The 14,561-nt window shown below is 31.1% G+C and overlaps 1 protein-coding gene across 1 annotated transcript; it reads left to right on the forward strand.

Annotated features, from left to right (window-relative positions):
• The first annotated feature begins 9,505 nt into the window (after positions 1-9,505).
• LOC105138342 (uncharacterized) lies at positions 9,506-14,561 on the forward strand. Its single transcript, XM_011044393.1, has 5 exons — positions 9,506-9,752; positions 10,351-10,593; positions 11,303-11,388; positions 11,523-13,260; positions 13,636-14,561. Exons 2-5 carry the CDS (start codon positions 10,449-10,451, stop codon positions 14,331-14,333), a joined length of 2,667 nt encoding a protein of 888 aa, XP_011042695.1. The 5' UTR covers positions 9,506-9,752; positions 10,351-10,448; the 3' UTR covers positions 14,334-14,561.

A 14,561-nucleotide genomic window follows, 5' to 3' on the forward strand; every position in this document is an offset into this window, starting at 1 on the left:
CCTCTAGTCTTTTCATGTGAGTGTTCGTTATGACAATGCACCCAAATTCCTAATAGTACTTTTCAATTAATAATATATTACTAAATTTATTTTATTTTATAACTTATTAAAATCATACAAAAATATTTTAATTTAATTTTTAAATAAAAATCAATTAAAAAAATTGTGGCATAAAATAAACACAAGTGCATGTATTGTTTTATTCAATTTTATTTTTTAAAAAAATCATAATAAATTAAATAAATACTGGTTCAAATTACAAATCAAATTGAATAATTATCTAATTATATGTGATTAATAACTATAATTAATGGGTGTTGCAAAACAGTCATATTCAAGTAGAATAAAAAATTAGTTATTTATCAAAATATGATTGTTAGTTACCTCAATTAAAAACTTTAATATTTATATAGAATCTTATGATTTTGAATTTTTCTTTTCCAAGAACTCCAATTATTATACAAAAAAGGATTGATTTTAAAAAACTAATGAAATGAACTTTCAGTTTTATCTTTATTTATATCTAATTATTTATGTTTGAATTTAAAATTAAAAAAATATTAATTTAAAAAATAAATATTTTTATATATAATTGTCAAATCCAACTCAAGAATTGATCTAAAAAATAAGTTAGGTTATAAACCCAGCTTATCATAACAATTAAAGTTAATAATTTTTTTAAAACAATTTTGTTTTATTTTTTTATTAAAAGAATTTAAGGATTTACCAACCAGACTAACAAATTCAATATTTTTTATTTATTTAATCTAAAACCCAATCTTATCTAGTGGTCTGATTTATCTACGTGCGTCATATTAAGTTAAAGAAAAGAAATGTAAGAACATCAAATTATCTAAAAGTGGAAGGAGTGAGTAACGCACGCGCTGTGGAAGGGGGTAGGGATCGTATTAGCAAGTGGATGGGTGAATTGAAGGGGGACCAAAAATTCTGCAACTATCAAAAGTCAAAGAGGGACAGCTCTTAAACACGCTTGGTAAAACGTGCCACGGTAACCGCTGGATCGGGAAGAGGGATTGATAAAAGAAAGGGTATGGTGACACCTGGCGTTTAATTACGGCCTCAGTATTGTTTATTTTGTCAACTCGTGGTTTTCTGGGTACGTTCTCCGCAAGCTCTCTTTGACTTTTCCTAGCACACAAAAATAATTCTCTCATAACTATTGTTTTTTATTTATTTTGGTGGGGGGTAGGGTGGTTGCACTCAACAACTGCTTGCTGCTACGACATTACACTATTATATTTAATGCTTATTTATTTTTTATTTTAAAATATTTTTAAAAAATTATTTTTTATTTTTTCCTTTATTTTAAATTAATATTTTTTTTAATATTTACGAATTATTTTCATATTTTTAAAAAATTATTTTTTTTTATTTTTTCCTTGATATTTTTTTAATATTTATACATTATTTTCATATGTACTAATATAAAAATAATTCTAAAAAATAAAAAATATTTTAATATATTTTTAAATAAAAAATATTTTAAAAAAACTGCTACCACAAGTATAAACACTTTCTTAAAATAGTATTATAGTAGAGTTAGTTTTAAAGGTATTTTTTATTTAAAAATATAATAAAATAATTTGTTAATTTTATTTTAATAATAACAAACCAAAATAATTTATAAATACAAAAAAAATAATTTAAAAAAACATAAAACACGCTTCTAAAACATAAAAATCAAACAGTTTTATAAGCTTCTTAGCAGCACCTGAGCACTAACACCTGCCGGAGTTCAGGCGGTGGCTGAGCTAACTTCTTTTTGCTGGGAGGCGAAAACTAATACTTCTCAAACAAATATCTTCACCAAAAGGTAGTATATATTATAATGGATCATGGGATTTTAAAATGAAAATGAATTTTTAAATTAAAATATAGAAAATATCTTAAAATTTCAAAATATTGAAACTTTACTAACAATTAATCTGATTTTTACCTTACTATAATCTTCGAGTTTTAATGCAGTTATTGTTTTAAGGTAAATTTAGGAACCGAAAAGTATACAAATTAACAGAAATTAATTGGTGCAGTGAAAGTACTTTAGCTCAAAAGAGAAAACCGTGGGAATAGTGTGGTGATGAGTTTGTCGTTCTCAAAAAAGAAAAAAAAAAAAGAAAAATTCAATGGTTTTGGTTTGGATTTTGGAGGAAAGATAATCTTTTCCAAAGATTTATTGGTCATTATAAAGAAGATGATTAGGGACAACTCATTCTTTTCAAAAACGAATCACAGTTAAATGACATTATTATTCTTAAAAGCAAAACTCAATCAATTGACTTCTAGGGTATTTTTAATTTTCTTTTGTTTTTAATAACTGAATTAACTTTAAAAGTAAAACTTCTTTAAGTGTACATCAAGTGTTTTTGTATATTTTTATATTAGCTTTTTAATTATTATCAAGTAAAAAAAAACTGGTAATTTGATATTTTAATACATATATAAAAAATTAGTTGATGAATATATTGCGCACCTCAGCAAGCAAGTTATCTTATCTTGTCATATTTAGGCAGGTCATGTGATGGTTTATTGCAGCCAGAAACAATCATATTTAGTGTTTTTTGATTCATCATGATGGGACTTACATAAAGAGGTGGCATTAATTGATTTTTCTTTTATCTCTACTTTTTTATTTTCATGCTCTACCTTTTAAAATTTCACAGTAATTTTTTTATTGGTTTTCATTCAATTGTTATTTTAATTATTATTTTTTAATTAGTTTATAAAATTAAAATATGTTTTAAATTTTATCCACTTTAAATTTTTTTAATTTGTAAGACTTAGTTTATGTATTTTTTATTATTGTATATTTTATTCAAAATTAGTTTTTTTAATGATTTCATCCTCTCTTTTTTATCTGATTTTTTTCATTATTTTTTTATTTTTTATTTCTTTACTTTGTTAAAATAATTTATTGAATTTTTTTTTTATTTCATCATTTGATATTAAATTAGTTGAGAGTTGAACTATTTTACTGAACCTAGGTCTATGATTTCATATGTTGTGAGTTTTAAAAATTGACTTAAATTTAGAAGATTCGTTCAAGTTTATTTTTTTAATTCTTTTTTAAGTTTATATTTATTTTTATCTTTATCTTTCAATATTTAATTTGATTAGAGATTGAACCTCATTATTTTTTTATTTATTTTCTATATGAATTTTTATTAATTTTGAAAGTTACCTGAGTTATCTTAGGTATTCTTATTTATTATTTTTTGTTAAATTTATTTTTTGAAAATGTTGTTGAATTAAGTTGTCTTTTTTTATCATATTGTTAAATTAAATAAGGCTTAATAAGCCTATTAAGATCAATAATATGGATCTCATATATATATATATTGCTTATTTAAAAATACTATCAATTTGTATTCCACAAGTGGTATATCAATCTTTTATCCCAAATAGATGATTTTGTAGGTTAACTATAGTAGACCCAAGACGATCAAATATGTAGCCATCTCAAAATTCATTTTAAAAAATATATCATCTAATATATAATTATTTCAATAATTTAAACTTGTTTCATTTAGCAAGCATATTTTTTTTTTACTTTTTAGCATCTTTATATTTTTTTAGAATTAGAAAAAAATGACTCAACTTGTTGCCGAGCACAATCTAATAATTTAGTACTTTACTATATTGAGTTAAGAAAAACTAAAAGAGCTCTACAATTAATTATTGCAATTGTTGTAGCTCTTGATTTAATGGCATTGTGAATTTCGTTGAGTGTTATATTTTATCTATGTAGTTTTGTTTTTTGTGATCTAATTTGAGAACTCTATATTTTTTTTTTAGATTAACGTAGATATCCGGACCAGCTTACGCATCATATGACTAATCCTATGGGCCTTGAAGTTAACGACCATGTAAGCCTCTAGTGGCTATCATATGAGCAACCAAAAATTCTAAACTGAGACCATAGAAGAAATAAACCTCTTGATCTCAAGTTTTTACCACTTGATCATCATCTAGATGATTTTGATAATTCTATATTGATTTTATTTGTGATTAATCTTGATAGCTTGTTCCCATAAGTTTAATGTGAGATTATCGTGGATTCAAAACAAATCTCATTACTAGGTAGTCTCTCAAATTTGCAAAGAACTATTTTGACTTTCATCTTTCAAATGAATAGAACTAAGGTGACTACAATTGAAAATGAGCAAGAAATCTTGGCCATTTTTTGTCCACGAAGGAAAGTGGAAGAAATTTCATGCACGGAAAAGAAGGGGGGAAAAAATGCCATCGAAGCAACACTGAAGACTTGTTTCACACTCGTGTAACGATTCAAAGCTTCCAATGACACCAATGAAAATTGTATTTGGAGGTTGGAGGAGGTTGCGCATACGACTCCCAACTTAGCGACACTTCCCACACACTAATGCGCTAGCCTTTTTTGCCCCCTTGTTCAATTTATTCCAAGATTTTATGATTAAGATCTCTTTAATTGAGTCCCAAAATCAATGTACCCGGCACAACCCAAGTTTTTATTTTATTTTTATAAGATCTCTTTAAGTGGGAGAATGTGTGTTTAAGGTAATTAGTATCATGTGCTAGCCACGTGAAAAATACTAGTACCAATTTATAAAAAGATTACTTTTAATTTTTACTTTCAAGGATTATCCGCGCTTAATAAATTAGATAAATATTATTCTCGTCTTGACCAATAGTTTAGGAACCATGACATATTTTACCCTGAAAAAATTAGGAAAAAAAAAGAATTAATATTCTTGCGATGATATATATATATATATATATATAAAAGTCTCAAAATTTGTGACTGAGCGTATTCTTTTTCTTTTTAATTTCTACTTGAGGATTGCCTTGGTAAAACTGGATGGCATATAAAGGTAAAATGGCTTTTAGTTACAAAGTACAATGATTGCGTCCAACACAACCGAAAGCATTTTGAATATGGCGTTTGAGAAGATTAATGAATCGAGTCTCGAAAGATAATAATAATAATAATAATAATAATTATAACGATTGAGATTTCAAAACTGTCATCATTCACCGTTGCGAGTGGAGTAATAAGTATTATTTTATTTCAGTGTTGTCAAAACCGGATCGGACCAGTTGATCCAACCAGTGAGCTAGTGGTCAAAGGATTTTTTAAGTGTTTGAGCTTGAATAACCTAATTAATTTATTTTTATATCAATTAATTCGTGTGAACCGACAAAACCATCCGTCTACTTTAAAAACTAAAGGGACTGCAAGTCAATTTACAACTTTAACTTTACAAAACCTTAAAAAAAAAGAGTCATGGGTCTGAGTTTCACATGAGCCAGAAACTTAATAACTTCTTGTCACATGAGTACATATTTGTCAACCTGATACAGAGACTCACTTGAAAAAGATTTTTGTTATTTTATCAACAATTCTTATTAAAGTCTTTTTTATTATTGTTGATGATGAAGTTAGGTTGAGATTGTATTTAATTAGATTATTAAAAATTTAAACAACTTCAACAAGTTTATTCAGGTAATATCTTGTTCCATTTAATTAGAAACCCCTACATTATATTTGATTAAATTACTAAAAATTTAAATAATTTTTATAAATTTAGTTGGGTTAATATCTTATTTGATACAACTATAAACTTTACTAATTTAGATTTTAAATCTTAAAATTTTTAAATTAATCTAAGTAAATCTGATTGAGTTTAGAAGTGCAATTATTTTTTAGTTTCAACAATATTTTATATCTAAAAATATAATAAATTGATGTTTTTATGAAAAAAATTTTATGATATTAATTTGTAAAATTTAAAAAAAATTATTTTAATATATTTTTAATTAAAATACACCTTACATGACGATAACAAATATATGCCGACGACTATATACACACAAACTCCAACAACGCTCGAAAGAGAGGGTGACAGAGACATGCACTTTCCCTTAGCCGCCAACATCATCTTCCCATTTCTACATCGAAAGCAGTCGAAGTTGAAAAAAATGAAAGGCTCAATTCTCATTCTGTTTTTAGCTTTCCAACGTTGAAGCTTCGAAGAGCTATGGGAAATTGAAGAAGATTTTCCTATCCATCGTTCATGACTCGAACTCGGTAATTAGAGTGTTCGGTGATAATTATTAATTTATAAGCTATTTATCTCAATTTAATTCTTATTATGATGCACCACAAAGGTAGTTTTTTGTGGAGATGCATCAAGTGAGTTTTACAGAAAAAAATAATAATATAGTTTTTGGTGGTTTTGATCACTAGAAATTATTAAACGGATCAGGCCCATCATCTAAAATAATATTATAAATAATTATACTTATTCAAATCATGTATTTACTAAATTATATTTAAGGTTTGTATGGGAATATGATAAAAGTTATTTTCAAATTATTCTAGCCTTAGAATATAGAAGAAACACGGCTAAACTATATTGAAAAACTAGCCTTAGAATATGGATTTGTTAGCATTTGATAACACAATTATATGTATAATTATTAATCTTTTGTTATTTTCTAAGGTGGTGCTCGAAGGAAGAACAAATGACGAGTCGGTCCAGATTTGGGCCTATAGAAGAAACTAGCATTTCTCAACCTACCCGTTGGGCGGTCCAGCTTGGATGTGCCCACTGCTATTCTTACGAGTAACTTGGTGCTGGGCCGTTGATCCTTCCTCTTCGACTCATTCCATCCAAGCAAAAGCCAGGATTTCCTGAAATCACACAGACAGATGTAAGCTTATAACAAGCTCCAACAGTGCAACTCAAGCAATCAATGACGAACATCAATATTGCCGAAGCTCTATTTCGATCCGAGAGTGATGGCGGTGTTATGCAAAATCCAAATACCGAGTGGACAAGGCATGGTATTTTCTTCGACAGGGATAAGCATTAAATGTTGAAGACTACACGGTCCAATATCTTGCTGTGTCAAAGGTCGAAAAGTAGGTTAGAATCAGTCAGCATATAATGCAAAAGATATTCAAAGTCCCATATGTAGGCATCTTCAGAGTGTCAAATATAACTTACGGTTCAACGTTGTAATTCAAGTTTGTAGGGAATATTCAAAGCAATATTGCCATGCTACACAATTATATAAGCTTGATGAAATACTGGAAAACTAGACAGCTTGCTGATTATTTGCTATAGTGTTTTATTCTATCAATAAATCATGCGTTGTAACTCTTAATTCAATAGCTAACCAGGCTTGTTCAATGAATAATATGGAATGCACAAACCAAGCTTAATGTAAGCCTAGGCAGATTCAGACAACATTTGAAATTGAGTTTCAAACCATGCTTGTTTTTTATGTTTTAGGATTGTTTTTGGTTTGTTAATAATATTATTTAATATATTTTTAAACACTTTAAAAAATAATTATTATTATATTTTAAAAGACCGATTCATTACAACACATGGAATTAGGAATCTCTCAACAATTGAATGACTGAACAAAAATCAAGGGACAAGTGAGGATGAACTGAAAAAAATGGTTAATTTCTTCAATATTTCTCGACGGAACATGTTGTTTTGGTGGGGGGGCATCTTGTGCACAATTCTTTAAGTAATTAGGCTAATCACTCGACTGGCAATCGTAATCCACATGCTAACAAGGATACATGAAGGAAGAAAGCCTAGCCTTTAGTAAAAAAAATAACAGAATAAAGGCATTCGAGAATGTCTCCAACATATTGACCTACTTTATGTGAGCTTTTCCAACTAATCATAAGCTCTTGTAGGCAAACTAAGGAACCTCAATTATTGCGTTCGCTTAAAGGAGAAAAAAAAAGGTGATAATGTAGGGGTTTTAACATAATATTAACAGGCAATTTTCCTTTTCAAACTTGTTTTTTATGATTATTTTTAAATTCAAACTCTAGATAACATAAAAATGCAGGGGTTTTAGATAAAAAAAATTATTTGTAATATTAATATTATTTCATCTAACTTAACTTGTCAAAGATAGATAATATGATATTATAAATAACAATGAATAAAAATAAATTTAAAAAACTAATATTATAAAATAGGCAGTCAAGATTTTTAAAACCTAGTCAATTTGTAAATACTATACTCATTTTATTTTTATATTTGATAATTTATGAATTAAATTTTTATTTTTATTTTATTTAGACATGTTTTGATTTTAAAGTTTTTATCAATGTATTTCATATTATGTTTCTTTAACGTAAAAAAAGAGTGAAAAAGAAAGGGAGGAAACAAGATTTTAATGATAATGTAATTAGTGAAAATTTAGACTAAACATTTCAGGGATATATATAATATTTACAAAAATATTTAGCTTCACCTAATTTATCCAACTCTTTTGGATTCAAAAATATTAAATTAATTTAATTTATAAAATATCAAAAATTATATACATAATATTATAATTCCAAACTCAATCCAACTATATATATATTGTCGAAGGGTGAAGAGAAAACCTATCATAACACCCATAAAAAAGAAAAGAAAAAAGGAAAATAAAAAACATGACAACAACTTAAAAAATGGGAATGTAACAACCACCTACAAACAAGAGAGAGGCAGACCAACCGCCACAAGAAATAAGTCCAAGTCAGACTCCGATTTTTATTTTATTATTCCTTAATCCTCATCTTAATTAACAGTATCTCTGTATTGGCGTGCCAAAGTTAGGTTTGGTTATCCAAGCTGAGGTTTGGTTACCAACAAGCGTTCTTTCAGCTTGATTGGTAACACCTCTTCTTTCAGCATTATTTAAGGTTGAATGTTTCTAGAAACATTTGGGATTTTAATCATTTTTTAAAATATTTTTAATTTGTTTTTCACTTCAAAATATTAAATTTTAATATTTTGGGTGATTTTTATAGTCTATATATGTCAATATCAAAAATAAAAAATAATTTTATTATATTTTTAATTAAAAATATAACATTATTAACCCCACTTTAAAAATATCTTGTGAGTGATATGGCCAAATAAAATAATCATGAGTCCCTTTGTTTGTGTGGTCAACCATGTAGTTTACTATATAAAAAACATAAAATATAAAATGCATGCTTTTAACATGTATTATTGTGTTAATTATTAACTTCAAATATGTGTTTGCTATAATGATATATTGTGTTTTTTAATTGTTTTTTATTTAAAAATATATATTAAAATGATTTTATTTTTTTATTTTTATTTTTAACATCAAAATTTTAAAATCATTAGAAACTAATAAAAATATTAATTTAATATTTTTTAAGTTAAATATATTTTTAAAATACATTTAAATATAATTACAACCGCAAAAATAAACTACGCTGTGCTAATTAATGTAAACTCGGTTTTCTCTTTTCTATTAATTACCAAAAACTAAGATTAGCCGGATTAGTAATAACCCAACGGGTTATAAGGTATTTATATCCACGGATAAAGAAAAAAAAAAATAACAATCTTACGTGTGTTCAATATTTGTGGCCATCCAATCCTTGCCCTCAAGGCAAGCTTATTTAAATGACTTTTTTATTATTATTATTTGTATACCTGAAATTGGACCAGTCTTCGATAAACAAGACAGACAAAAGACCTGGCTTGGCGGGTAAAGTGCGGCCAGAACTGCTTTCTTTTCTCCTTGTATACTATGATCCCTTTATTGGTACAAAAGGCCATCGACTTCTTGTTTCTTCTTGTACGTTAGATTAATATCTTTCCAAGTATATGCTGCTCGCTTTCATGATATTCTAAGCCTTCCATAACTGACTTCAGAGTTTACGAGCTATCTCTAAGCTCTTTCTCCTCCATCAGGTTGGTGTTTTAGGCTTTTCATGTCCCCATGATTGTTCTGATTCTTCTTTCTTTTTGTTGTTTAACATGTCAGAGTAAATACAAGAGCAGTCTGAGTTGGTGTTTTAGAGCATAAAAGAATGACTTCATTAATTTTCTGAACACAATTGCCTTTGTGTTCTACACCTGGTATTGGGTATTCAAATAATCTCCCTTTTTATTTATGGATATGCCTGTTGAAGTTGAGGAAACTAGACGCGCGTATTAAGTTCAGCTACCCTTGTTGACTTTCCAGTCTTAGAATCTTTTTGAACCTCACAGTAGACATACTCCACCACCATGTTAATTAGCTCTGTAAAGATGGGGTTCTGTATATTGAAATCTTTTTGCTTAGAATAATTTGCGTGGAAAACTTGTTTGCAATTACACCCCCCCCCCATGGTGTCTGATGCTTGTTCTGATCAAAGATGAAGATTTGAGAGGCTTCTGAGACATGGATTTTTAGCTCGAACAGCAACTTCTCGACTTGTGTGCTTGGAGTTCGAATTCTAAATATTCACTAAAATATACTCATGATCATCTCTCTGTGTGATTTACATGATTAGTAATGTTATTTCAGGATATCAAAGGTGTCTTCGTGGTTGAAATCTACTGTGGTTTGTGGGAGGACAGACAGCAGGAGGAGGATCAGCTTATATCTTGTCTGAGATTATATACATGGGGAGACAGTTGGAGCGCCAGGTTTCGGGTGTTGGATTTGAGGACTATCATCCAGGTTGCATGTGGGGAATACTTCAAGTTCTTGACTACCATTATTGGCACAGTCCAAAAAAATCACCTCTGCGCAGAAAGCATGGCAGATGTAAGCCATCTTAATTTGCCTCATGCCCTCGTCCTGTCTCCACTTTTTCACTTAATTTTTATCATCTTCACTAGAGTAAATAGAGAGTGTTTTTTATAGGTACTTGTAAAGTACTGGTTCTATGTTTTTATCGAAATTGCAGAATTGGGTTCGTTAGAGTTGACTGATACTTGTCATGGTAGAAGAAAAGAAATTGTCCTCTTTGGAGTTGGATATGATTCTATCTTGAAGACTCGTAGAGCTTTGGAAATCGTTTTACGTAGAAGCTTGATGCGATTAGTTTATGGTCAGATATAAGGATACTTTACCTTTATCTGCAACACACATAGCAAACTGTTGTTTCTTGATATTGAATGGCCCAGTCCTGTTTTATCAGTAAAACCTATTCGATTGGCTATGCTGGTCTGATATGCAATGGTTCCACCTGATAAGTGGTATTCTCGCCACCAAACTGATACTACTAATAAATGACTCAACAATGGAGTGTATCCAGAGCCAATTCAATATAGTTTTTCTGACGACTAAGGTTTGGAGGGTTGAATGGCATTGGCAGCTGGTTCAATCTGAGAAATATGTGTTCTTTCACCTAGAAAATGACATCTTTTTCCCCTCTTGTCGGAGTATCAGAAATCTATATCCTTGTCAATATGTGTAATGTGCTTTTCATCCCCTTTTATGGTCTGAGCAACCTTATTTCCTTATTTTGCAGGCTGCCAAAATCCTAAAACAATCTCTTTTGATCATTACACTAATGAAGTACAGGAATATTTGAACGCTGAAGCAGTCCCCTTACTGGTAAGTCCACTGTACAGATAAAATGCATGTGAATGGTTTGATATCGATGAGTGCATGTTACTTTTATCCTGAAAATTACTTCTTTTGTATGTAAAACTATGAAACTGAGAATAACTTGCTAATAAATTGGCCAGGTTGAACAGCAAACTACAAAGACTAGCTCAACCAACATACTTGCTAGAAAAGCCCAGATAAAAGCTTTAATTGCTGAGGAGAAATTTTCAAGAACAAGGTCACAGAAAGCTGATCCAGTCCCCCAATTAGGACCTTCAGAAAATAGCGTTGCTACAATAAATAGTGATTGGAGAAATCCAATCATTATTCTTCACAAAAGTGCTGATACTGCTGTCTCCAGATTTCAGGTTCCATCAGTGTCTAAGACAACTGAAGAACTAGTTGCAGACAACAGTACGTATCATCTGCCTGGCACTGTGAATGCCAATGACTGCTCAAAACAAAACCAGCTTTCTGCAGAGGATGCATTTTCCTTGGAGAACTGTGATAACTCATTAAACCTTTCACATGCTAAGCGTCTCAACAGAGAAATTTCATGCCCTCAGTTTAAGGAGAGGGTGGATTTTATGGAGATCCTAAAGGCAAATGAAAAGCTGTTGGAAATCCTACAGGATCCAGGCGTTCAGAACACCCATGTCCAGCAGACTTCCGAAGCAAAGGTAAGATTAAGGAGGTCAGGATCATTTCCTGCAGCTGACTGTTCACACATTACATTTGTTAGGCCTAGTACAATTGAGCACAAGCAGAAGGAAATTTGGTCCTTTCCAAAGGGAGTGAAGCCATCCATCGGGAATCCAGCACCAAGGTCTACAGCATCCAAGTCTTTGGAAGATTTTTATGAGAAATCAATAGATTTAAAGGTTAGCAATCACGGAGTCACTTCTATTGATCAAGAAACACAGTTTTCTTCTCTCAAGTCATCTCAGGGATTACATAAATACAAGTGGCATCGTTCATTTATGAGTCCTTTTAAAGGTCTTAAGAAAAAAATAAAGTGTGCACTCACAGAAAGCAAAAGGGAGAGTGACCATGAATCAACAAATACAAGTAGCTTCGAAGTTCCTTCTGGAGACAAGTTTTCCACCGATGAGGAAGAGATGTCTAAGAAGCTGAAGGAAATCACAATTCAACAGGATGGTGTAGAAAACCCCACAAGTTTTCAGGAGACGAATAGTTTCGATAATGATCTCAGCAAAGCTCAAGCCCCACGCATAAGAAGAGGATCCTCTCTAAAGGAGTCACTGGATGGTTATGCTCGATTGTTTGAGTACAGTTTCAGTAAACAGGTCAAGTGGAACCAGTATCAATCTAAAAGCTTAAAATTGTCGAGCGAAGATAAATCTCAATCAAGTGGTCTGAAATCCTTTAGAAGGAGACTCTCTCTGCCAGATATCGAGTCTATATATCTCATTCCAAATGAGTCCTCAAGTGATGCGCTTAGTTCAAATACGACTGGAATGGACTTCGATGCGAATGTTAAAACTGACATTCTTAATGACTTGAAGTCCGTAAGCACTCCTGAAGTTAGAAAACAATTCAAACGACTAGATACTGTTGAAGAAACTGAACTTCAGAGCAACATAGAAGAAAGAGCTGGCAGCATGGACAAAAATGAATGTTCAGGTGGTCTAATGGCAAGTTTCAACGAAGGAAGTGCTATTACAAGTGAACTAAATCAGGATAAAATGGGACCTGAAAGGGGACCTGAAAGGGGAGATCAGAGTTCTCTGACTAATCAGGGGATTGGTTCAGCAATCACCTCCATTAGAGAGCATGAAGAACAAAGTCCAATTTCAGTTCTTGAGACTCGTTTTCGAGATGATATAACTTGCCTAGATGAGTTCCCAATGTCAGAAGGTATGGCATACTATCTCCTCTTACAAAATGCTTTTACACAAGCCTTAAAATTTGTCCTTTTTTTTCTGAGGATATTTTGTTGAACCATTTCCATGTATTATTGGCTTTGCAAGATATGTGAACAGCATGGATTGCCTAGATTTAGTGGAAAAAAAAACTCTTTAGACTTGCTAATTTGACCACTCCTGTTATTCAATTATTTTTCTGGAAAAAACCATCTGATAAGTCGAATGTGACATACTGACCATAAAAGCTTTCTATAATGGAACTTGATTTCCAGAAAATGTCCATAACAAACTCTCCCCAAAAGTATATACAATTCTTCTGGCAGTATGATTGTATTGGTAGTTAACTGGTTCCCCTAAATTGCATCAGGTTCAGAGCTGGATCCTAGGCACATGTGTGGTGATGAACCAGATTCTCCTGTCACTTTTCAAGACAGGTCAACCGGAGATTCCTTGGAAGAAACTCGCAGCTCTACCAGCCATGCGAATGCAGAAAATGCAAGCACAATGGTCGGTGCTCGATTCCTCCATTTTGAATTGAACAGGCCAGAAGATGATGCTGATTTCAATTATTTGAGAGACGTGCTTGAGGTGTCCGGCTTCATTGGGCCAGAGTCCCTTGGAACATGGTATTCATTAGAGCAGCCCTTGAGTCCAACATTGTTTAGGGCTTTGGAAACTTATTTGCACAAAGGACTTGAATCTTCCTCAGAGGATGTTGCCTACGATTGTGATCACCTGCTTCTGTTTGATTTGATTAACGAGGAACTGCTCGACATATATGAGAGCTCATTAGCCTACTTCCCCAAGCTCTTCTCTTTCACTCAACGCGTCCGTCCACTGCCCAGAGGAAATAATGTTATTGATGAAGTCTGGAAAAGAATTAGCTGGCACAGGATGTCAACCTCAGAAATGGAGCAATCAATAGAAGATATATTAGCTCGAGACTGCGAAAAAGGTGATGGCTGGATGAACCTTCAATTGGATGCTGAGGATGTAGCATTAGACCTGGAAGATTTGATTTTCGACGAGCTTGTAGATGAAGTTATATATTCATATACACGGTAGACAGTTGAGGTCAGATGAATCAGCCTTGCCCAGAAGCCGTTCTGCCTCAAGGCTGGCTCTGTACATAATAGTTTAGTTTCCTTCCAATTCATGTTTGCCTATAAATTCCATGGTTTATTGATTGCCTCAAGAGAAGAATTAAGGACTGCCATTGTTGGCTCTGAAAAGTTTCCATGTTTGGAACAACTTGATTTAGAAATAAGACCATAAGACTATTATTATCGACAA

Source organism: Populus euphratica, unplaced genomic scaffold (genome assembly GCF_000495115.2).
Source record: "Populus euphratica unplaced genomic scaffold, PopEup_1.0 scaffold88.1, whole genome shotgun sequence".
Classification (NCBI taxonomy): Eukaryota; Viridiplantae; Streptophyta; class Magnoliopsida; order Malpighiales; family Salicaceae; genus Populus; species Populus euphratica.

Bases quoted from the DNA above. Each gene is read 5' to 3' on its own strand.
- LOC105138342 (XM_011044393.1), top strand. From the start codon at position 10,449: ATGGGGAGACAGTTGGAGCGCCAGGTTTCGGGTGTTGGATTTGAGGAC. The intron at 11,389-11,522 runs GTAAGTCCACTG...TAAATTGGCCAG, and splicing joins CTGAAGCAGTCCCCTTACTG to GTTGAACAGCAAACTACAAA. The intron at 13,261-13,635 runs GTATGGCATACT...AAATTGCATCAG, and splicing joins TGAGTTCCCAATGTCAGAAG to GTTCAGAGCTGGATCCTAGG.